The following is a 22,600-nucleotide window of genomic DNA, read 5'->3' on the forward strand; positions in this document are numbered from 1 at the left end:
TTCAGCAGCAGGAACTGGGAGACAAGTCAGGATTGATGGAAAGATGAATGCAGCAATGTACAGAGACATGCTGGATGAAAACCTGCTCCAGAGCACTCTGACCTCAGACTGGGGTGATGGTTCATCTTTCAGCAGAACAATGACCCTAAGCTCACAGCCAAGATATCAAAGGAGTGGCTTCAGAACAACTCTGTGAATGTCCTTGAGTTGCCCAGCCAGAGCCCAGACCTGAATCTGATTGAAGATCTCTGGACAGATCTGAAATGGCTGTGCACTGACGCTCCCCATCCAGCCTGATGGAGCTTAAGAGGTGCTGCCAACAGGAATGGAAACCTACACAAAAATAGGTGCGCCAAGCTTGTGGCATCATATTCAAGAAGACTTCAGGCTGTAATTGTTGCCAAAGGTGCATCAACAAAGTACTGAGCAAAGGGTGTGAATATTTATGTACATGTGATTTCTTACTTTATTTATTATTACATTTGCAGAATTTTGAGGGAAAAATTAATTTACTGTATTTTAGAATAAGGCTGTAACATAACAAAATGTGGCACCCCTTGGGCACATAGTGCGTTCTTTTGGGATTACTTTTCATTGCTGTGCCGATGACACTCAGTTATACATGCCGATAACGTCTGGTAATTACGTAGACATAATGTCCTTAGAGGATTACCTTGCGTCAGTGAAAAGCTGGATGTCCATCAATTTCTTACTCTTAAACTTGGACAAGACTGAAATGATGGTTCTTGGTCCAATGAGACATCTGCATCAGTTTGATCAGCTAAGGTTTAGTCTAGGCTCGTGTGTCAGACATCACACTAACAAAGTGAGAAACATGGAGTTATTTTTGATCCCACATTATCCTTTGACCTACATATTAGAGATATTACGAGGACTACTTTCTTCCACCTGTGAAACATAGCTAAGGTTCATCCTATCCTGTCTATGGCTGATGCTGAGACCTTGAATCATGCATTTGTCTCTTCTAGACTGGATTACTGCAATGTTCTAGTTTCTGGTTTACCACGGTCCAGCAATAGGGGTCTCAAATTGGTTCAAAATGCTGCTGCCAGAATCCGGACATGAAGCAAAAAATTTGACCACATTACACCACTTTTGGTGTCTCTTCAGTGGCTTCCTGTCCCTGTGAAGTCAGATTTTAAGGTTCTGTTATTAACCTAGAAAATTATTCACATAATAGCACCTCCCTACTTAGCTAACCTAATGAAACCCTACGTACCAGCCTGGGATCTGCATTCTCAGGGCGTAGGACTACTTTGTGTCTCTATGGTGAAAAAAAATTCCGCAGGCCATAGAGCCTTCTTTTATTGTACATCTATTTTGTGGAATGACCTCCCTATGGTAATAAAACTGTCAAGTTAAGACTTAAGATGCATTGTATTCTCATATGGTTAGCATACTGGCATCGTACGGTACTGTGCTTACTATCCTTTTAAATTCATTTTATTAGCAATGGAACATGTCTCAGCCTCAACTTTATCTAAATTCGGGGTTTGTTAGTGAAGCTTAGGGCTAGCGATGTCCTTAGTATTCCTGCTCTGCTTTCCTGTTGATTTACTTGTGAACTATAGTTTAGGTGTAGTTTTTCCGGCTGACTGATTCTGCTCTTTTTCTCTCTGTCCAAGGTACCAGTGACATCTCAGAAAACAGACATTTGCAGTGCACAGGACACTGGACTGAGCAGGAGATGCCATGCCAGAAGCTGATCCAGCACACTGCAGTCTGCATTTTGGAATAAACTGCTGCAGTGATAGGCTCACTGATGGTATGATGGATGTATGCTGCCCCTGCACCCCAGGGAACTGGATGAACCCCTGCCTGTGGCTTAAATGATTGTGTAGTCATCTCAACAATTGCACTTTGAATTCCTGTTTTCTGTTTCTTCAGCTCAGTAAAACTTTGTAAAAACCTTGTAACTGTTAGAATGGCCTAAGCAGTGGGTCACCCCTCTGAGTCTGGTCTGCTTGAGGTTTCTTCCTCAATATCATCAGAGGGGGATTTTCCTCACCACTGTCACCTGTGTGCTTGCTCTAGGGGTTGGTAAGGTTAGACCTTACTTGTGTTAAGTGCCTTGAGGCACCTTTGTTGTGATTTGGCGCTATATAAATGAAATGAATTGAATTGGAAAAAGTGCACTGCTGTGAATACTTTCTGGGTGCACCATCACTGAAACAGATTTAGAAACAAACATCTCTGTCGTCACCGCCTGATCTTTCCTGACTGGAAAGAAGAGTTTGTTCCCTTTGAGGAGAAATTTTTAGTTGCATCAGAGATCTCCTAGCAACCGAAGCAGGTCCCGGCCTGGCTAAATATAAATCAACCACAGAGACAGAGCTCACTGACAGAACTGTGAAGCAAAGTTCACTGACCAAGCTCAGTGACGGAGCCATGTTGCACCACCATGTTGGTACAGTAGCCCAAAATGGACTCACTTTCTTTGCCTTATGCATTTTACAGTGTGTCCAGAAGAATGAAGACAAAATAAGATGAACTAGTTGTTGCTCTCAGATACTCTGTCTAGTGGCTGCTTGTGCAGAATAACAAGTTTGCGAATGCTCATGTTTGTGTAATGATGGATCATACAAACTGCTTATCAGAAAAGAAGGTAAGGGAGCATAAACCCCCATCGACAAAGAAACAAAAATGTGAAGGGAAACAAAATTGTGACCAGTGACAGCATAATGCAACCTGCAACCTCACCACTAGATGACACTGTAGCTTTAAGGAGCTTTTTAAAAAAATGTTTTATATTTGCATTTCTCATCTTCAGCAGTTATTTGAAGAGGATCGCTTGCTACTATAATGTTGCCAAATAAATAAATAAATAATAAAAATTAAAGCCATGAAGCAACCTCCGCTGAGACTCAACAGTCTTCTGTTGAAGAGCATGTGGAGTTGCTGTTTCACAGAAGTACAAATATACTGTCAGACACATAAGTATTTTAAACAAAAATGATCCTTCTCCTGCATTTTCTTCAAAATCGAATTCATTCCTCCTTAGTCCAAAATCCAACTTGTCCACCAAATTTCACTGAAAGATATTGATGTATTTTCCACATATCATGTTGACAAACTGTACATGTACACATGCAAATAAAAATTAGATAAATAAAATCCAAAATAAGTAAATAAGTATAAGTGTGACCACAAGGTTTGTAACAAATTGTGTATCAAGGTTAGTTACAGTAGTGTTCAGAATAATAGTAGTGCTATGTGACTAAAAAGATTAATCCAGGTTTTGAGTATATTTCTTATTGTTACATGGGAAACAAGGTACCAGTAGATTCAGTAGATTCTCACAAATCCAACAAGACCAAGCATTCATGATATGCACACTCTTAAGGCTATGAAATTGGGCTATTAGTAAAAAAAAAAAGTAGAAAAGGGGGTGTTCACAATAATAGTAGTGTGGCATTCAGTCAGTGAGTTCGTCAGTTTTGTGGAACAAACAGGTGTGAATCAGGTGTCCCCTATTTAAGGATGAAGCCAGCACATGTTGAACATGCTTTTCTCTTTGAAAGCCTGAGGAAAATGGAACGTTCAAGACATTGTTCAGAAGAACAGCGTAGTTTGATTAAAAAGTTGATTGGAGAGGGGAAAACTTATACGCAGGTGCAAAAAATTATAGGCTGTTCATCTACAATGATCTCCAATGCTTTAAAATGGACAAAAAACAAAACAAAAACAGAGACGCGTGGAAGAAAACGGAAAACAACCATCAAAATGGATAGAAGAATAACCAGAATGGCAAAGGCTCACCTACTGATCAGCTCCAGGATGATCAAAGACAGTCTGGAGTTACCTGTAAGTGCTGTGACAGTTAGAAGACGCCTGTGTGAAGCTAATTTATTTGCAAGAATCCCCGCAAAGTCCCTCTGTTAAATAAAAGATGTGCAGAAGAGGTTACAATTTGCCAAAGAACACATCAACTGGCCTAAAGAGAAATGGAGGAATATTTTGTGGACTGATGAGATTAAATTGTTCTTTTTGGGTCCAAGGGCCGCAGACAGTTTTTGAGACGACTCCCAAACTCTGAATTCAAGCCACAGTTCACAGTTAAGACAATGAAGCATGGTGTTGCAAGCATCATGATATGGGCATGTTTCTCCTACTATGGTGTTGGGCCTATATATCACATACCAGGTATCATGGATCAGTTTGGATATGTCAAAATACTTGAAGAGGTCATGTTGCCTTATGCTGAAGAGGACATGCCCTTGAAATGGGTGTTTCAACAAGACAATGACCCCAAGGACACTAGTAAACGAGCAAAATCTTGGTTCCAAACCAACAAAATTAATGCCTCGCAGATGTGAAGAAATCATGAAAAACTGTTGTGTGGGCCGCCAAAGAGGAGGTACTGCTGGCCCACCACCAGATGGCGACCTGCCATGCTAGCACCTTTGGGCCTCTGGAGGGTGCACTGGCCTTTTGTGGTACTCCTGGAGGCTGTCATCAGCTGTGGTCCATCATCATCACACTTACCATAAAAGCCTGGGAAGGACACCACAACTCTGCTGAGTTATCAGCTTAACCGACAGGTAAACTCTCTCAGCCGTTTTGTGCCTTTCGCACATTTATTGCTACTGAAGTCTTTACAGTCGTGACCCTTGTATACTTGCAGCTTGGAGCTGGGTTAGTGGAAGTTTGGAGGAGCTGGCGTTTCCACTCCTCACTTTCCTAATTTCTAAGTATTACTACTGGTACTGTATGTTCTCAGTTTTCCTGCTCTCTGGGAGTTGTTGGATTTTTCCTTCAGGAGAAAACTGTGTTTTTGCTGTTTGCTGGGTGTACCCACACCCACACTTAACCTGTTTTTGCTACTGCCAGCAGTACCGGTCCGACATCCTCGAGTGGTGGCCACCTGGGGAACCAGGACTTGGCGGTTTTGGGGTACTGCAGACCTCCGGCTGGCGGTGGAACATCATGGGTCCCGGCTCTTCTCTGGATAGGCGTCTCCTACCCTCGGGCCTGCCCACGTGTCACTTCGTGTTTGATTGGACTCTGCATAATTTGGATCTGTGTTGCACTTTGCATAATAAATTGTTATTTATTGGATATCCTATTGACCGTTCATTTACGCCCCCCTAACGTGGGTCCGTTTCATTCACTTTCCTAACAGGATAACTCGGCCACGTCATGGACTCCGAGGGGTGTTTATCACCTAGTGAACAACCAATAGAAATGCAAGGCGCGCATGATCCACCAAGAGGACCGCTGGGTGAGCTGCACCACATTCTGTCTAACCTCACTGCTCGGTTGGATTTGTTAACCAAGCAGAACGCTCACCTCAGCCGAAGGATGGAGGCTCTCACTGCGCAGGTTGAGACGCGCGCGTCAGGCGTGGCTGCACCTGCCCCCCCTCCAGTGGACCTGCCGCTAAATAGAGGAAGTCCAGTGGTTGTTCAGAGGTCTCCCCCCTCGCCACCCGAAGCTTACATTAGTCCCCCGGAACTGTACGGGGGTTGTGTCGAGACATGCGCGGACTTCTTGATGCAGTGCACGCTCGTTTTTTCACAATGGCCCGTGATGTACGTGTCAGACCATAGCCGGGTGGCTTATGTGATCAATTTACTTCGGGGCGAGGTTCGCTCCTGGGCTACGGTGCTCTGGGAGCAAGACTCTCGGCTCCTTTCAACTTACACTGGGTTTATTAGGGAGTTTCGACAGGTGTTCGATCATCCCAATAGAGGCGAGTCCGCTTCAAATATGCTGCTGTCGATGAGACAGGGGCGACGGAGTGCTGCTGATTACGCAATCGACTTTCGTGTTGCGGCAGCGATTGGTTGGAATTCAGTATCACTCCGCGCCACCTTTGTAAATGGGCTGTCTCCGGCCCTAAAGGAGCATCTGGTGGCTAAGGATCAGCCGCGGGATTTAGATGGGCTTATCGATCTAGTTATTCGTCTTAATAATCGGTTAGAGGAATACAAGTGGGAGCGAGACGAAGGGTGTGGCCGGGTGCGCGCCGTCCCTCTCCCTTCCAGGTCTGAAGTAGCGCCGTCCTCTCCCCGCTCCAAAGCCAGGGCTTTCCGCGTGGCACTAGCTCCCCCTGCTGACGAAGCTATGGACACGAGCAGGGCTAAAGTGAAATCAAAGGACAGACAAAGGAGGCTGGCCTGTGGAGAGTGTTTTTACTGCGGCTCGAGTGAGCATGTTCAGAAAGACTGCCGCAAACGGTTAAACTCCAACACTCGCCTTTAGAGACTGGGTTAAGCGTGAGCCATACCAGTCACATGGGCGTTCCATGGAAATGCGCACGACTCCCAGTCACAATGCTCTTTGGGGATTTAACCCTTACCGCTCCAGCACTGATCGACACCGGATCGGAAGGGAACCTACTGGACAGTAGGTGGGCTAAGTCTGTAGGGCTCCCTCTGGTGGCCGTTCCTTCACCATTAAAGGTGCGGGCACTAGATGGCACCCTACTGCCAGAAATCACACACCAGACACAGCCTTTATCCTTGGTTGTCTCTGGGAATCACAGGGAGAAGATTGTGTTCTTTGTGGCACCTTCAACCTCCAGGATAATTTTGGGCTTTCCATGATTGGTAAAGCACAATCCCCGGATTGATTGGCCATCTGGGGTTGTGGCTCATTGGAGCGAAACCTGCCACCGGGAGTGTTTGAGATCTTCTGTGCCACCTGCTGATGAAGTTAAAGAGGAGGTCAGAGTCCCCCCCAATCTCACGGAGGTGCCGGCTGAGTATCATGACCTTGCTGACGTCTTCAGCAAGGATCTGGCACTCACCCTGCCCCCGCATCGACCGTATGATTGTGCCATTGATTTGGTTCCAGGTGCTGAGTACCCATCCAGCAGACTGTACAATCTCTCACGTCCTGAACGCGAATCAATGGAGACCTACATCCGGGACTCTTTAGCTGCCGAGCTAATCCGGAATTCTTCATCCACGTTAGGTGCAGGTTTCTTTTTTGTGGGCAAGAAGGATGGTGGTCTCCGTCCATGCATTGATTATAGAGGGCTGAACGAGATTACGGTTCGCAACCGCTACCCGTTACCTCTATTGGATTCAGTGTTCATGCCCCTGCATGGAGCCAAAATTTTCACCAAACTGGATCTTAGGAATGCCTATCACCTAGTTCGGATCAGGAAAGGAGATGAGTGGAAGACAGCATTTAACACCCCCTTAGGTCACTTTGAGTACCTGGTCAGGCCGTTTGGCCTCACCAACGCCCCCGCCACATTCCAAGCCTTGGTAAACAACGTTCTGCGGGATTTCCTGCACCGATTTGTCTTCGTTTACCTAGACGACATCTTCATCTTCTCTCAGGACTCTGAGACCCATGTTAGGCATGTCCGTCAGGTCCTTCAGCGGTTATTGGAGAACCGGTTGTTTGTGAATGCAGAGAAGTGCGAGTTCCATCGCACCTCTCTGTCCTTTTTGGGGTTCATAATCTCCTCCAACTCCATTGCACCGAATCCGGCTAAGGTAGCTGCGATGAGAGATTGGCCCCAACCGACGAACCGTAGGAAGCTTCAACAGTTCCTAGGGTTCGTATAATTTCTACAGGAGGTTCATTAAGGGCTATAGTCAGGTAGCAAGCCCCCTTATAGCCCTTGACCTCCACCCAATTCCCCTTCACCTGGTCGGATTGGTGCGAAGCCGCGTTTAGGGAGTTGAAACACCAGTTTTCGACTGCACCAGTTTTGGTGCAGCCCGATCCTTGCCGCCAGTTTATAGTTGAAGTGGATGCCTCTGACTCAGGGATAGGAGCCGTGTTGTCCCAGAGCAGGGAGTCCGATGGTGTTCTCCACCATTGTGCTTACTTCTCCCGCAGGTTGACCCCTGTTGAACGGAACTATGACGTTGGCAATCGGGAACTCCTGGCAGTGAAAGAGGCCCTTGAGGAGTGGAGACATCTGTTGGAGGGAGCTGTGGTCCCCTTCATGGTTCTCACCGACCACCGGAATCTGGAGTACATACAGACCGCCAAGTGGCTGAACCCCACGCAGGCCTGGTTGTCATTGCGTTTTGTTCGCTTCAACTTTTCAATCACCTATCGCCCCGGGACTAAGAACGTCCAGTCTGACGCCTTGTCCCGGGTGCATGAAGAGGACTCAAGGAACAGGCTGTCGGACCCACCAGACACCATCTTACCGGAGTCCACTATTGTCGGTACCCTCACGTGGGACATGGAGGGAGTAGTCAGGGAGGCCCTGACCCCACAACCGGATCCAGGAGGAGGACCCACCAACAGGCTGTACATGCCACCAGACGCTAGGACTGCCGTGTTGGACTTCTGTCATGGTTCCAAGCTCTCCTGTCATCCAGGGGTGCGAAGGACCATGGCAGTGGTCCGGCAGCGGTTCTGGTGGCCGTCAGTCAAAACGGACACTCGGGAGTACATCCGGGCCTGCACCACCTGTACCAGGGGCAAGGCAGCACATCAGGCGGAGAAGGGGCTTCTCCAGCCTTTGCCCGTACCTCATCGCCCCTGGTCCCACATAGGCCTGGATTTCGTCATGGGCCTCCCTGCGTCCCAGGGGAAGACTGTCGTTTTGACAATAGTGGACCGGTTTTCTATGGCGGCCCACTTTGTGGCCCTCCTGAACCTCCCGACGGCCCAGGAGACAGCAGACCTCCTGGTCTACCACGTCGTGTGTCTGCATGGTATCCCCACGGACATCATCTCAGACCAGCGTCCTCAGTTCTCCTCGCAGGTCTGGAAGAGCTTTTGCAAGGAGCTGGGGGCCACGGTGAGCCTGTCGTCCGGGTACTACCCTCAGACTAACGGTCAAGCAGAGCGGGCTAACCAGGATCTGGAACAAGCCCTCCGATGTGTCACATCTGCGCACCCGATGGCCTGGAGCCAACACTCGGCCTGGATCGAGTACCCACATAATAGCCAAGTATCATCTGCAACCGGCCTCTCCCCGTTTGAGGTCTGCCTTGGGTATCAACCCCCGCTATTTCCGGCAGTCGAGGGAGAGGTCGAGGTGCCCTCGGTCCAGGCCCACCTCAGGAGATGCCGTTGGGTGTGGAAGAAAGCCCGCTCTGCTCTCCTGAAAGCCCGGATGCGGGCTAAGGGTCATGCGGATCGCCGACAAGCCCTGGCCCCTGCTTACCAGCCAGGGCAGGAGGTTTGGCTATCCACCAAAAACATCCCTCTACACACGGACTCCCCGAAACTGACTGACCGTTTCCTTGAACCCTACAGGATCATCAAGGTGATCCTACCCGCCACGGTGAAGCTCCAACTCCCTGCTTCACTGCGGATTCACCCGGTGTTCCATGTCTCATGCATCAAACCATATCACACCTCAGCCCTCTGCTCCCCTGGACCGGCACCGCTTCCTGCCCGGATCATCGATGGAGAACCAGCCTGGATGGTGAAGAAACTCCCCAATGTTCGACGGAGGGGTCGGGGTTACCAATATCCGGTAGACTGGGAGGGATATGGCCCAGAGGAACGCTCCCGGGTGAAGCAGAGCTACATTCTGGACCCCACCCACCTAGCGGACTTCTACCAGGAGCACCCAGACAAGCCGGGGCAGGCGCCAGGAGGCACCCGTTGAGGGGGGGGTCCTGTTGTGTGGGCCGCTGAAGAGGAGGTACTGCTGGCCCACCACCAGATGGCACCCTGCCATGCTAGCACCTTTGGTCCTCTGGAGGGCGCACTGGCCTTTTGTGGTACTCCTGAAGGCACACCTGGAGGCTGTCATCAGCTGTGTTCCATCCTCATCACACTTACCATAAAAGCCAGGGAAGGACACCACAACTCTGCGGAGTTATCAGCTTACCCGACAGGTAAACTCTCTCAGCCGTTTTGTGCTGTTCGCACATTTTTATTGCTACTGAAGTCTTTGCTGTCGTGACCCTTGTATACTTGCAGCTTGGAGCTGGGTTAGTGGAAGTTTGGAGGAGCTGGCGTTTCCACTCCTCACTTTCCTAATTTCTAAGTATTACTACTGGTACTGCACGTTCTCAGTTTTCCTGCTCTCTGGGAGTTGTTGGATTTTTCCTTCAGGAGAAAACTGTGTTTTGCTGACTGTTTGCTGGGTGTACCCACACCCACACTTAACCTGTTTTTGCTACTGCCAGCAGTACTGGTCCGACAGCCTCGAGCGGTGGCCACCTGGGGACCCAGGACTTGGCGGTTCTGGGGTACTGCAGACCTCCGGCTGGCGGTGGAACATCATGGATCCCGGCTCTTCTCTGGATAGGCATCTCCTACCCTCGGGCCTGCCCACGTGTCACTTCGTGTTTGATTGGACTCTGCATAATTTGGATCTGTGTTGCACTTTGCATAATAAATTGTTATTTATTGGATATCCTATTGACCGTTCATTTACGCCCCCCTAACGTGGGTCAGTTTCATTCACTTTCCTAACAAAAACTGTGGTTATACAACTAAATACTAGTTTAGTGATTCACAGGATTGCTAAAAAATCAGTTTGAACAACATAATAGTTTTCAGTTTGTAGCGTCAACAGCAGATGCTACTATTATTGTGAACATCCCCTTTTCTACTTTTTTTTTTCATTAATGGCCCAATTTCATAGCCTTAAGAGTGTGCATATCATGAATGCTTGGTCTTGTTGGATTTGTGAGAATCTATTGAATCTACTGGTACCTTGCTTCCCATGTAACAATAAGAAATATACTCAAAACCTGGATTAATCTTTTTAGTCACATTGCACTACTATTATTCTGAACACTGCTGTATGTATTTTTGGCCTCACATGCTCAGAGTCACCTTCATGGATCTGAGAGAGATCTGTTTTGGAATTTATCATAGGTTTTACACTGGATGCCTCGTGCAACCCCAGTTCTACATATTAGAAACCTGCTCCAGATGTTCCTAAGCCATCTCCCAGTCAAGTACCTATGACTTCTGAGATCTGAGGGGATCATGTGTGCACAAAACAGCATCAATGTATGTGGAAAGTTTAATTAAATGTGACCGCTTGGACATATCCGCCCCCTGGTGAAATCATCGATGGATCCACTTCTGTTTGCGTACCAGCCTGGCATCAGAGTGGACTATGTTGTCATCCACCTCCGACATGACCTTTTTTGATTTCTCCAGTGTTTTTAACACCATACAGCCGGTGTTTCTGAGGGACAAGCTGGAGATCACGGTGTGGACCCCCGCCACTCATCCTGGATCTTGGACTACCTCACAGAATGACCACAGTACATAAGGGCCCAGGACCGTGTCTCTGATATGGTCATCTGCAGCATGGGGACCCCGCAAGGAACCGTCTGGTTCCCTTTCTCTTCACCCTCTACACTGCAGACTTCATGTACAACTCTGTCAACTGTCTCTGATGACTCTACAATCATCTGCCTCATCACCAATGAGGACTTTGTGGATTGGCATCAGCGGAACCGCCTACAGAACAATGCAGGGGGGAAAAAAAAAGCTGGACTTCCACAGGCACAGCCAGTTTCCACTGACACCAGTGAAGATCCAGGAACAGATATTGAGATAGTGGACTCTTACAAGTACCTGGGTGTTCACCTAAACAATCAACTGGACTGGTCAAACAATACTGCACTTTTTAAGAAAGGTCAGAGCAGACTCTACCTGCTGAGGCCACTCAGGGGGTGCTCCTGAGGACCTTCTTTGACTCTGTAGTGGCATCAGACATTTTTTATGGAGTGGTCTGCTGGAGCAGCAGTATCACACTGCTGAGAGGAGGGAGACATGAGAAAGTGCTGAGAAAGGCCAGCTCTGTCCTGGGAAGTCCCCTGGACTCAGTGCAGGAGGTGGGAGAGAGGAGGATGATGGCTAAGCTGTCATCCCTGCTGGAGAACACCTCCCACCCCATGAGTGACACCCTGACTGCACTGGAAAGCTCCTTCAGCGACAAGCTGTCCCACCCAAAGTGCATGAAGGATGAAGCTGCAGGTCCTTCCTTCCTGCTGCTGTCAGACTCCACAACCAGCACTGTTCCCAGTAGACCACTCAAATCACCCACATCATTCAAATCACTAATAATCATTATAGTAACAATTTTTCTGTCTCTCATGTGCAATAATACTACAAATGCTTGTGTAATAACAGACTTATACACTCACATACGTCACTTAACACTCGTGTGCACTATTATGATGCATTCTTTTTCCTCCTTGTAAATAGTGTATTCAATGGTATATATTGTTATTCTGCACAGAACTTGCCTTCCATGTGTTTTTTGGGTATTTATTTTGTTTACCTTATTTCTGCATACTTTGCACAGTTGTCCTGTGACTCCCTTTGCTGCTTTAGCATTGTAAATTTCCTCTAGTGGGACTAATTATCTTATCTAATTAGGGAGGATTTTGCTCGGCTGTAAGTTTTAAATTTTAGCATTTTTAATTAAAATCAATTCTGCTTTATTTTAGTTAAGTGAGGCTTTCAGCTGAGCCTGACTTAAGTCTCGTGGGACCAGCTGGGTCTGTTATACTGGCACATTAGGTCATGCATTCTCTAACCCATACATTACAAAAAGGTGTGCACGTGCACACTGCACTTGCGGTGCACGCTGCAGGTTAAAATAAGCTTTGAGCTCTGTGAGTTTTATACATTTGCATCCTTGTGACATGTTGATCTTTCTCAGCTCAACAGGGCCTCCTCCTCCATCAGCATCATTAGAGTTTGAGAGATGTTTGAGATTCAGCGGCAACTCGCAGCGCAGGACGTGTGGCACCAGCATGCCTAATTTCTGCACCAGTGACATTTGCCTAAGGAGCATAAATGGGATAATTGTGACTAATGGAGAATTTATTACACCAAAAAAAAAAAAAAGAAAAAAAAGAAAAAAGAAACTATATCATTGCACAGCAGGGTGATGACTGCCATCTAGTGGCAGACGGTAGTAAAGGTTGCATTCTTTAACATGACAGAAAGCGGTGACACTGTAATAATCTGCAGCTTCTCGAGATTTGCAAACATATTTGAAGACGGTTATTCTTAAAACTGGATTTAATGTTAACGTGTGCAAAAAAAAAAAAAAAAAAGAAAGAAAAAAAAGTCTTTCAGTTTCTCTTTTTTCTTATGTCAAAGACTTGTGAACGACTGCCAGCATGCCGACTCACTGCAATGGCAATTCCCTGCCAGTAGGTGGCAAAATTGAAACAGTTGCTTTTGCTTTTTGGAGCAGCACATGTTAAGATGTTTCATTGTGTGAGTCAGGGATGGAAACATTTACAACTGCTAGATTTAAACTTCTAATTAATGTAGAGTACTAACAAAAAAATTGTAATAGTTAATATTCACTTTAGTGAAAGTCAGGCATAACTGGATCTCAGTGGTTGTCGGTTTGAATCTGATATTTTTGAATTATAATATGAAAATGTTCAGAAGATAGTGTTAAAAGCTGGTAGGTACGTGGATATAAACTGTGTGAAATATTTGTGGAACAGCTGGAGCATCAACCCCTTCTAAGCCTGTACGAGGGCTGTCAATAAAGTAACGGTCCTTTTATTTTTTTCAAAAACTATATGGATTTCATTCATATGTTTTTACGTCAGACATGCTTGAACCCTCGTGCGCATGCGTGAGTTTTTCCACGCCTGTCGGTGACGTCATTCGCCTGTGAGCACTCCTTGGGGAGGAGTCATCCAGCCCCTCGTCGGAATTCCTTTGTCTGAGAAGTTGCTGAGAGACTGGCACTTTGTTTGATCAAAATTTTTTCTAAACCTGTGAGACACATCGAAGTGACACGGTTTAGAAAAATTAAGCTGGTTTTCAGTGAAAATTTTAACGGCTGATGAGAGATTTTGAGGTGATTCTGTCGCTTTAAGGACTTTTCACGGTGCGAGACGTCGTGCAGCGCTCTCAGCCGCTGTCGTCAGCCTGTTCAAGCTGAAAACCTCCACATTTCAGGCTCTATTGATCCAGGACGTCGTGAGAGAACAGAGAAGTTTCAGAAGAAGTCGGTTTCAGCATTTTATCCGGATATTCCACTGTTAAAGGAGATTTTTTTAATGAAAGACGTGCGGACGGATCCGCGCGTCGGGACGCAGCCAACGCGGTGCGGCGGCACAGGAAAAACACCTCCGTGTTGATAACCATTTGTAAAATCCAGGCGGCTTTTGATGGCTTTCAGTGGAGTGAGTATATGAGAAATTGTTTAACAGGCAGGACATGTTCCAACTTGTCCTTAAGGCTTTCAACAGAGGTGTTTTTTCCTGTGGCGGAGCGTCGCGGCGGCTGCGTCCCGACGCGCGGACCCGTCCGCAACGTCTTTCATTAAAAAAAATCTCCTTTAACAGTGGAATATCCGGATAAAATGCTGAAACTGACTTCTTCTGAAACTTCTCTGTTCTCTCACGACGTCCTGGATCAATAGAGCCTGAAATGTGGAGGTTTTCAGCTTGAACAGGCTGATGACGCCGCCTGAGAGCGCTGCGCGACGTCTCGCACCGTGAAAAGTCCTTAAAGCGACAGTCTCACCTCAAAATCTCTCATCAGACGTTAAAAGTTTCACTGAAAACCAGCTTAATTTTTCGAACCGTGTCCACTTCGATGTGTCTCACAGGTTTAGAAAAAATTTTGATCAAACAACGCGCCAGTCTCTCAGCAACTTCTCAGACAAAGGAATTCTGACAAGGGGCTGGACGACTCCTCCCACAAGGAGTGCTCACAGGCGAATGACGTCACCGACAGGCGTGGAAAAAACTCACGCATGCGCACAAGGGTTCAAGCATGTCTGACGTAAAAACATATGAATGAAATCCATATAGTTTTTGAAAAAAATAAAAAGGACCGTTACTTATTGACAGACCTCGTATATCTGATATTTTTATTTGTGAGATACTGACAAGTCAAAATGAGGAGGTGCTCGGGGGTTAAATGAGCATCAACTGTTGAAAGAATGCCAGCTCACATTTTGAATAGAAACAGAGATTTGTAAGAAAAAAAAAGAGCATTTATTCAGATTCAGTTGAAATGGGAGGGTCTTGGAGTTTGGTGCTGCAGCTGTTGTGTTGTCAATGTGACAAAAAGGTTAAAAAACATTTTAACTCAAATAACCTTTACAGTTCTGCTCATGGAAATTTACACAGACCAACACTGTTTCACGCTGTGTGATAAATTTCAGGGAGATGTATCAAACAGGACTGAAGTACAGCAGACACCTGTACGTCTAATACGGACAAACTTTTGACCATCCGTAACTCCACAATTTCTGATGGGATTGTGGCAAAATTCAAGTCTCCACTGGTCCAGTGATCAATGTGCTAAATGTGAGTTGGATTCATTGAGGAAAGCCTGAGATTATCTTTGGAAGATACTGTTGTGTACATACAAAAACCTACAGCTGTTATTATATTGAGGTGGATTTTGGATTCTTTTATTTGTTTCATTTGCTTGGAATTGGATTATAACTTCGAAATTTATAGTATTTATTTACTATGAATATGAAAATTTCATTGTGTGTGTTTTCAGGTTGCACATCAGGGTAATCCAGAGATGATTAAAAATAAAATATATAGATATTGATTGTGCATTTTTTCTGCTGCTAAAACAGGAGAAGTAAGTTTTCAATCATTTGTCTTGAGTGTTTTAGAAACTGTGAATTTGTGTTAATTTCTAAAATGAATAATAACCACTGATGTGAACAGAAATTGTACTTTTATTTGCATTTATTATTTTTTCGACTTAAGACGTCACTGAAATATGTGTTATTACTTATATTTATGTAGGTGGAAAAAATAAAAAAATAGAAAATCCTTAATTTGGTTTTCTAAATCATAAGGACGCATAAATATGTTTGTCCAGCAGGTGGCGCCTGAACCCTATCAAATTCATAGAGTTATATGGAAAAGAGTTAGGGTTAAGCTTTCTATCAAATAACTGTGATCAAATTAGAGCAATGTAGTTTATATTGGGGTTTGGTTTGCAGAATTTCTATTTCCTGACATTTCCTACCTTTCCTGACACAACTCCATTTCACATGGAGAAATGTGGCAGGGGTGGGATTTGAACCGGGAACCTTCTGCACTGAAACCAAGCACACTAACCACTTGGCTACCACCCCTGCAAAGAGTTTAAAATGCAACACTCAGCCAACAACAGCTACATTTACATCAAGCCTCTTATAAAACTCATTCATGAGTAGAATGGCAAAGAAAAAAAAAATGCTTGATTCCAGGCTTAGCCCACTTTTCAACAACTTTACTTAAGAACACTTCTTCTTCTTATCAGTTCTCAAATGTAATCTTTTTAATCCAGGTTAACTTCCACACATAATTTGTTGAAAATGTTTAATTAGTTCTCAAGTAATTGTAAAAAGCTACATTTTAGTAAAAGGTGTTTTCCAAATGAAAATGAACTGATTTGATAATTATTCACATTCTTCACTTACAGCATTGTGCCAGGAGGTGGCGGTGTTGAGCAGCAAAAGGTGAGCCACAAGTCTCCTTGTCAATCATGCAGATATGTTTTTTTTTCCCCAAACAATGCACACATTTCAGGTTCTTCTTTCATACAAATGTCAGCCCATCATGGCTGAAAGTCCTTCTGGCACATGCATTCTCCCCCACAGCTTCAGGGCCTCTGGGGTCAGAGGTCACAGGAAAGACTTTCATCTTAACAGGAAAATATGCCTTCAGTTTTTCTTTCAAGTGGGAAACAAAAGGCAGGATGAAGGAGGGATGGAGAAGCGGCAGCATCCTCATCATAAAGGCAGGTCATCTTCGCTGACTGAAATATCACAGCTCGCCCGGGGGCCGGCGGCGGCCTCCACGCCCCGAGGCACTCTGTGAGGAGTCAGGCGTAATACTGAGAAAGACAGACGACGACTGTCAGCAGCCTCCAGGGAGCAAAACTGGTCAAATGTTTCTGGCTGCAGATTTCAATGTGCAGCATCAGACCCTGCAGAATCTCACTGTGACTTAACAAGATTTTAATTTGACGCCGTAACATCAGCCGGCCCGGCATGGTGACATTTAAAGAAGTCTTCAAATGGTGATGGGTGACATCACAGGCCTGGCTCTAAATCAAACGAATGTTCTGCACAGAGAAACCACTTTGTTCAGATTGTAGGGGAGACTGGGACAGGTGGAATGCAAAATTCTTCAGCCAATCAGTAATAAGGAAAAGTCACAAGTTCATGGCTGTAAATATCCTTTTATTTTTGAACAGCACGGGCATTCTTGCAGTTATAAAGGTAGAACTCACATAAACAAGGTTATCATTTGAAAGCTTGTTGTACATTTTGTATATCTTAAACAAACAAACAAAACCCCCTGTTTTTTAAATTCATATCTGTGAATTCAGGCCGCTTTCACCTGTCATCTGAACATTTTTCAGCCATAACTTTTGCTATCAGCAGGAAAGCAACAGAGATGAAAACAAATTACAGAAAATTTGATGATGTCTGGGTGTGAAGCGTACTGCTGTTTATTCAAACACTGACATCATGTATCAAAGAAAATACCAACCATGGTTAGCTGTGCTAGCTGCAGTTTGTATTAGCATACAGATGCTAACCCCAGTTATTATTTACCTGCAGTTGTGCTACCTACAGTTAGCAGGTAACACTAAATGTAGTTAGCGTTAGCATATATAGTAATGCTAACTGTGATTAGATTGTTGTTAAATGCAGTTATGGCTAACAGTTAAGAATACAGTTAGCATATTGGCATGAATTTTTTCATACATAAAACATTTTAAAGCCAGATTGTTTTGAGTTAAATGAACTAGTTTAAACAATTTAAATCTTGGTGAAACTCTGATACCTGCATTAATGATAAATATCCACCAGGGGAGATACCATACGCGCCACTATCTTATGGCAAGCCAACAGTGGATGCTCTCATTTTGGCCGAAAACTATTCAGTTTTTGTATATTCTATGTTAGTACACGCCCGCGGCCAACGTGCTTGATGAATTCCTGCGCAAAAAGTTCCCAGACCTGTGATGACAGTGCATTTTCATGGGTAATAAAAACATCAGGAGTATATTTGGCACAAGAACTTGTGTATCTCGTGTGTTTTTACACCTAAATGATCATAAGTCAATAGTCACACTCATCCAGCAGGATCTTCTCATGTTGGCAAATTCAACGGCATTTTGCAAATGCAAACTGGAAACGAGCTATCCCACAATGCCAAAATAGCAGAGATGTCGCTCGAACGAGAGCGGCACGCTGAGCAGTGTGGTGGAACACCACAATGATCAAATAACAATCAATCTGTTGCTTATATTAGCAGGCAGCCCAGGCGCCAGTTCAGAGAAAGGAAATAAATTATTTGAAGCAACTGAAAGCATGTGTGATACATAAAAAAAACTTTGTGTTTAGTAGTCGACAGTAAAAATAATTTGAGAAAATTTACATCAAAATAAAAGTAAACTTGGGAGGTCAAGTCCAAATTTGATAAATTACATAATCTACAATTGAACTGAAAATAGTTGATAGTTTTGTGTTGATCAACTAAGTGAATCATTGCTATAGCATAAATTTTGCAGGTATTTTATTGTAAAGATTGAAAGAAAAAAGTATTCCTGCTTTTAAACTCAGATAAAACTGAAGTTATTGTACATGGCCCCACAAATCTTAGAAACATGGTGTCTAACCAGATCCTTACTCTGGATGGCATTACCCTGACCTCTAGTAATACTGTGAGAAATCTTGGAGTCATTTTTGATCAGGATATGTCATTCAAAGCGCATATTAAACAAATATGTAGGACTGCTTTTTTGGCATTTACGCAATATCTCTAAAATCAGAAAGGTCTTGTCTCAGAGGATGCTGAAAAACTAATTCATGCATTTATTTCTCTAGGCTGGACTATTGTAATTCATTATTATCAGGTTGTCCTAAAAGTTCCCTAAAAAGCCTTCAGTTAATATTCAAAATGCTGAGCTAGAGTACTGACGGGGACTAGAAGGAGAGAGCATATCTCACCATATTGGCCTCTCTTCATTGGCTTCCTGTTAATTCTAGAATAGAATTTAAAATTCTTCTTCTTACTTATAAGTTTTGAATAATCAGGTCCCATCTTATCTTAGGGACCTCGTAGTACCATATCACCCCAATAGAGCGCTTCGCTCTCAGACTGCAGGCTTACTTGTAGTTCCTAGGGTTTGTAAGAGTAGAATGGGAGGCAGAGCCTTCAGCTTTCAGGCTCCTCTCCTGAGGAACCAGCTGCCAATTCAGATCAGGGAGACAGACACCCTCTCTACTTTTAAGATTAGGCTTAAAACTTTCCTTTTTGCTAAAGCTTATAGTTAGGGCTGGATCAGGTGACCCTGAACCATCCCTTAGTTATGCTGCTATAGACGTAGACTGCTGGGGGGTTCCCATGATGCATTGTTTCTTTCTCTTTTTGCTCTGTATGCACCACTCTGCATTTAATCATTAGTGATCGATCTCTGCTCCCCTCCACAGCATGTCTTTTTCCTGGTTCTCTCCCTCAGCCCCAAACCAGTCCCAGCAGAAGACGCCCCTCCCTGAGCCTGGTTCTGCTGGAGGTTTCTTCCTGTTAAAAGGGAGTTTTTCCTTCCCACTGTAGCCAAGTGCTTGCTCACAGGGGGTCGTTTTGACCGTTGGGGTTTTACATAATTATTGTATGGCCTTGCCTTACAATATAAAGCGCCTTGGGGCAACTGTTTGTTGTGCTTTGGCCCTATATAAAAAAATTGATTGATTGATTGATTAAAAACAATAAAAACTGGGGGGGGGGGTGCTAAATATCATAGCTGACTCATTTGTTTCCCTGCTGCTCACTGGCCCTTTGGTCATTTTCAACCATAACAGTTGACCCCAGACTTGCCCTTAAAGGGCTTGTTTTGATAAAGGTCAAGGTCATTGGGGTCAAAGGTCAAAATTTTGAATTTTTACTCCAATGTCAATCAAACATTGGCTCACATATGAAGAGTAAGCAGGCTCTGGATTTGCGTGTGTAAGGTCATCCAGAGGTCAATAGGTCAATTGGGGTTTAAATGTCAGACTGCTGGAGCCTTTACGGTCGTCATGCCTGTGGATATGACTACAACAAAATATAAGTAAAAAGTTAATTTATATTTTGCACCCTGCACATGTTGCAAATGAACAGAGACGTCACAGTGCCAGATAATTTTGCTTGTCCACTCCAAAATCACTCATTCAAAACAATGAGTCAGAAGCAAAGATTCCAGCGTGAACGTCATTTTTGTTAGCAGTCAGAAACACAACCAGCTCCAGCGTGAGGAAGAACGTCTTCACAGAGAGACCGCTACATTTTCACAGCGTAGGAGGAGGAACAGAAATGATTCATCGCACACTTACTGCTGCCCACAGTCCTCTCACTGTTTGTCCTCTGGCGGCACCAGTTGGACAACAACACATTTTGTGACAAACAGGGAACAGACAAAGGAACATTTTGAAGAGATGGGAGAGTGGGGTCAGTTCTTACGCACATAGCCAACCATTCGTCACTCTTATTTGGGGTTGCTACAAAAAAAAAAAAAAAAAAGGCAAGAAAACATTTTTAAAAAAGGAGTTAATTAAACCTGCTATACAGTCAGGTCCACAAGTAATGGACAGCAACACGGTTTTTCCTTGTTTTGTCTTTGTACACCATCGCAATGGACTGTCAGCTTTAGTTCAAGGTGTTTAAGAAAAACATTGCATTAACCAGTTAGGAATTACACCCATTTTCTTAAATGGTACCTTCATTTTCAGAGGTCATATATAAAAGGATAAACTACGAGTATTGTTTTTTCTTCATCTGGTTTTCTTAGGCTAAGTCATGGGATGGATACATAAACATATTCAAGTCACTGAATATGTCTTGGACCTCATTTACATAAATCACCAAGAAACAAAAGCAGTATGGTACTATGTGGTAAAACTGTCTGAAGCAGGTGATCATGCAAGAAAGAGATGAGTGAAGGAAGCCACCAAGACAACTGTGACAACTCTGAAGGATGTCTGGGCTTCTGTGGCTGTGACTGAAACAACTGTGCATAATGTAACTCATCTGTTGCATATCACGTTGGAGTGGCACAGAGAAAGATTTTCACAGTTCAGGAAACAGATCAGATCTAGGTTCATGTCTCCAGTTTGCCATCTGGTGAACTGAAACTGCACATCTTCTTTGAAAAAAAAACCTTCTGTTTTCCACCATGAAACACTATCACTGGTGATGCAACAGACAAAAGTTGCACTATGCACAATTTCCCCCAGAAATGTTATGAGTGCTTTGGTGGCTTCCCTCACTTGTCTCCTTGCATTCACTCAATTTCTGAGGACTGCCCAGTGCAAAGATTTACCATACAGTATTGTTATTTCTTCATGATTGATATAAATGAAGTGAGTGACATGGAAATGTTCATGTATCCATCCCCTGATGTGTCTAAATAAAACTGGCTGAAAAAGTGACGATTTAATGTGACTTCATCAAAAACTGCTAATTACTGTGTCATCATGAGTATGTTTTATGTTGATGATTTTTACATTTGTTTGTTTGTTTGTTTTTATCTCAGCTGCTCTTGTTTGAGGTCACCACAGTGGATCTTCTGTCTTCTTCTGCATCTTCCTGTCACACCAACCACCTACATGTCCTCTCTCAACACATCCATAAACCTCTTCTTTGGCCACCCTCCTCAGCATCCTTCTCTCTATATACCCTTAGTCTCTCCTCTGCACATGTCCAAACCATCTGACTGTCTCCAAACTGACCTACCTACACTGTCCCTCAATATGTTAATTCATAATCCTTTTAGCAAATATTCTGAGCCTACAAAACTGGTTAATTTGTATTTATTTTTGAATGCATTTTAAAAACCTGTTTAAAATTAAAGCAGCCAATAATGTTAACCACAACTGTACACTTGCAAAAACAATAAAAATTAATAACTGAATCATAAAAAATATAAATAATGACAAAAGTTCTTAAAATATGGTCTAAGAATATCTCTCTTGCTTAAATAAAAGAACAGGAAGTTTTAAGTTTTGTAAGTCCATTTACAAGTTAGCTTTTCACTTGGTGTGAATATTAATTTCTTTTGCAGGGTTAGATGTCATAATTGTGACTGTGGGAAGAATATACGTGAGGTTTTTCTTTTTTGTAAAGTGTCTTCTCCTGTCTCAGTCTTTTGAAAGTATTTGAAAGTGCATCCGGTTCTTAAAGCCTGTGAGTGAGCACAAAGGTAAATGTCACAACACAACGCCAAACGCTATTGGTTCAACTGGCGGCGGCTCCTCAGAGTGGTTTGACCCTTCACTGTGGAGATTTGAAATGTGCTCACCTGTTATTTTCTTTACCTTTTCATCATTGTAGACCCTTTTGGACCTGCAGGTGCCTCAGAGTCACATCTGAACAACTTCATTCAAACATGAAAGTGAAAATCATATTTTACTGTGTTTAAATTTCACGTTGTTTTAATACTTTTAGGGAAGTTGATGGGTGCAGCAGTCTGAGCCATAAAGGATTCAATTCAACATCAGTAGCAACTGAAATAAATAAACTGCAAACTCTCACATATGATTCCAGTGATACGGGACGCAGACCAACAATGGAAATGTCAAAGAGCATGTCTGCATATTTTTGAAGAGAAAAATTGATTTTTCACTGCTTTTGAGGTTATGTAGTTCAATTTAAAACTTCAAAGTTGTTGTGATGCCAAATAACAAGAAGCA

The 22,600-nt window shown here is 44.0% G+C and overlaps 1 protein-coding gene across 3 annotated transcripts in view; it reads left to right on the forward strand.

The window, feature by feature from the left end:
- The window catches only part of LOC117517102 (fibronectin type III domain-containing protein 4-like), a 91,218-nt gene extending 78,457 nt beyond the window's left edge, over positions 1–12,761 (forward strand). For all 3 annotated transcript variants that reach the window (XM_034178042.1, XM_034178027.1, XM_034178034.1), the window contains one exon: positions 12,590–12,761. In XM_034178042.1, coding sequence (XP_034033933.1) covers positions 12,590–12,631 — 42 coding nt within the window. In that variant the 3' untranslated portion in view covers positions 12,632–12,761. The remainder of the gene's footprint in view (positions 1–12,589) is intronic.
- The last annotated feature ends 9,839 nt before the right edge of the window (positions 12,762–22,600 follow it).

This window comes from Thalassophryne amazonica, chromosome 1, assembly GCF_902500255.1.
Source record: "Thalassophryne amazonica chromosome 1, fThaAma1.1, whole genome shotgun sequence".
NCBI classification, from domain to species: Eukaryota; Metazoa; Chordata; class Actinopteri; order Batrachoidiformes; family Batrachoididae; genus Thalassophryne; species Thalassophryne amazonica.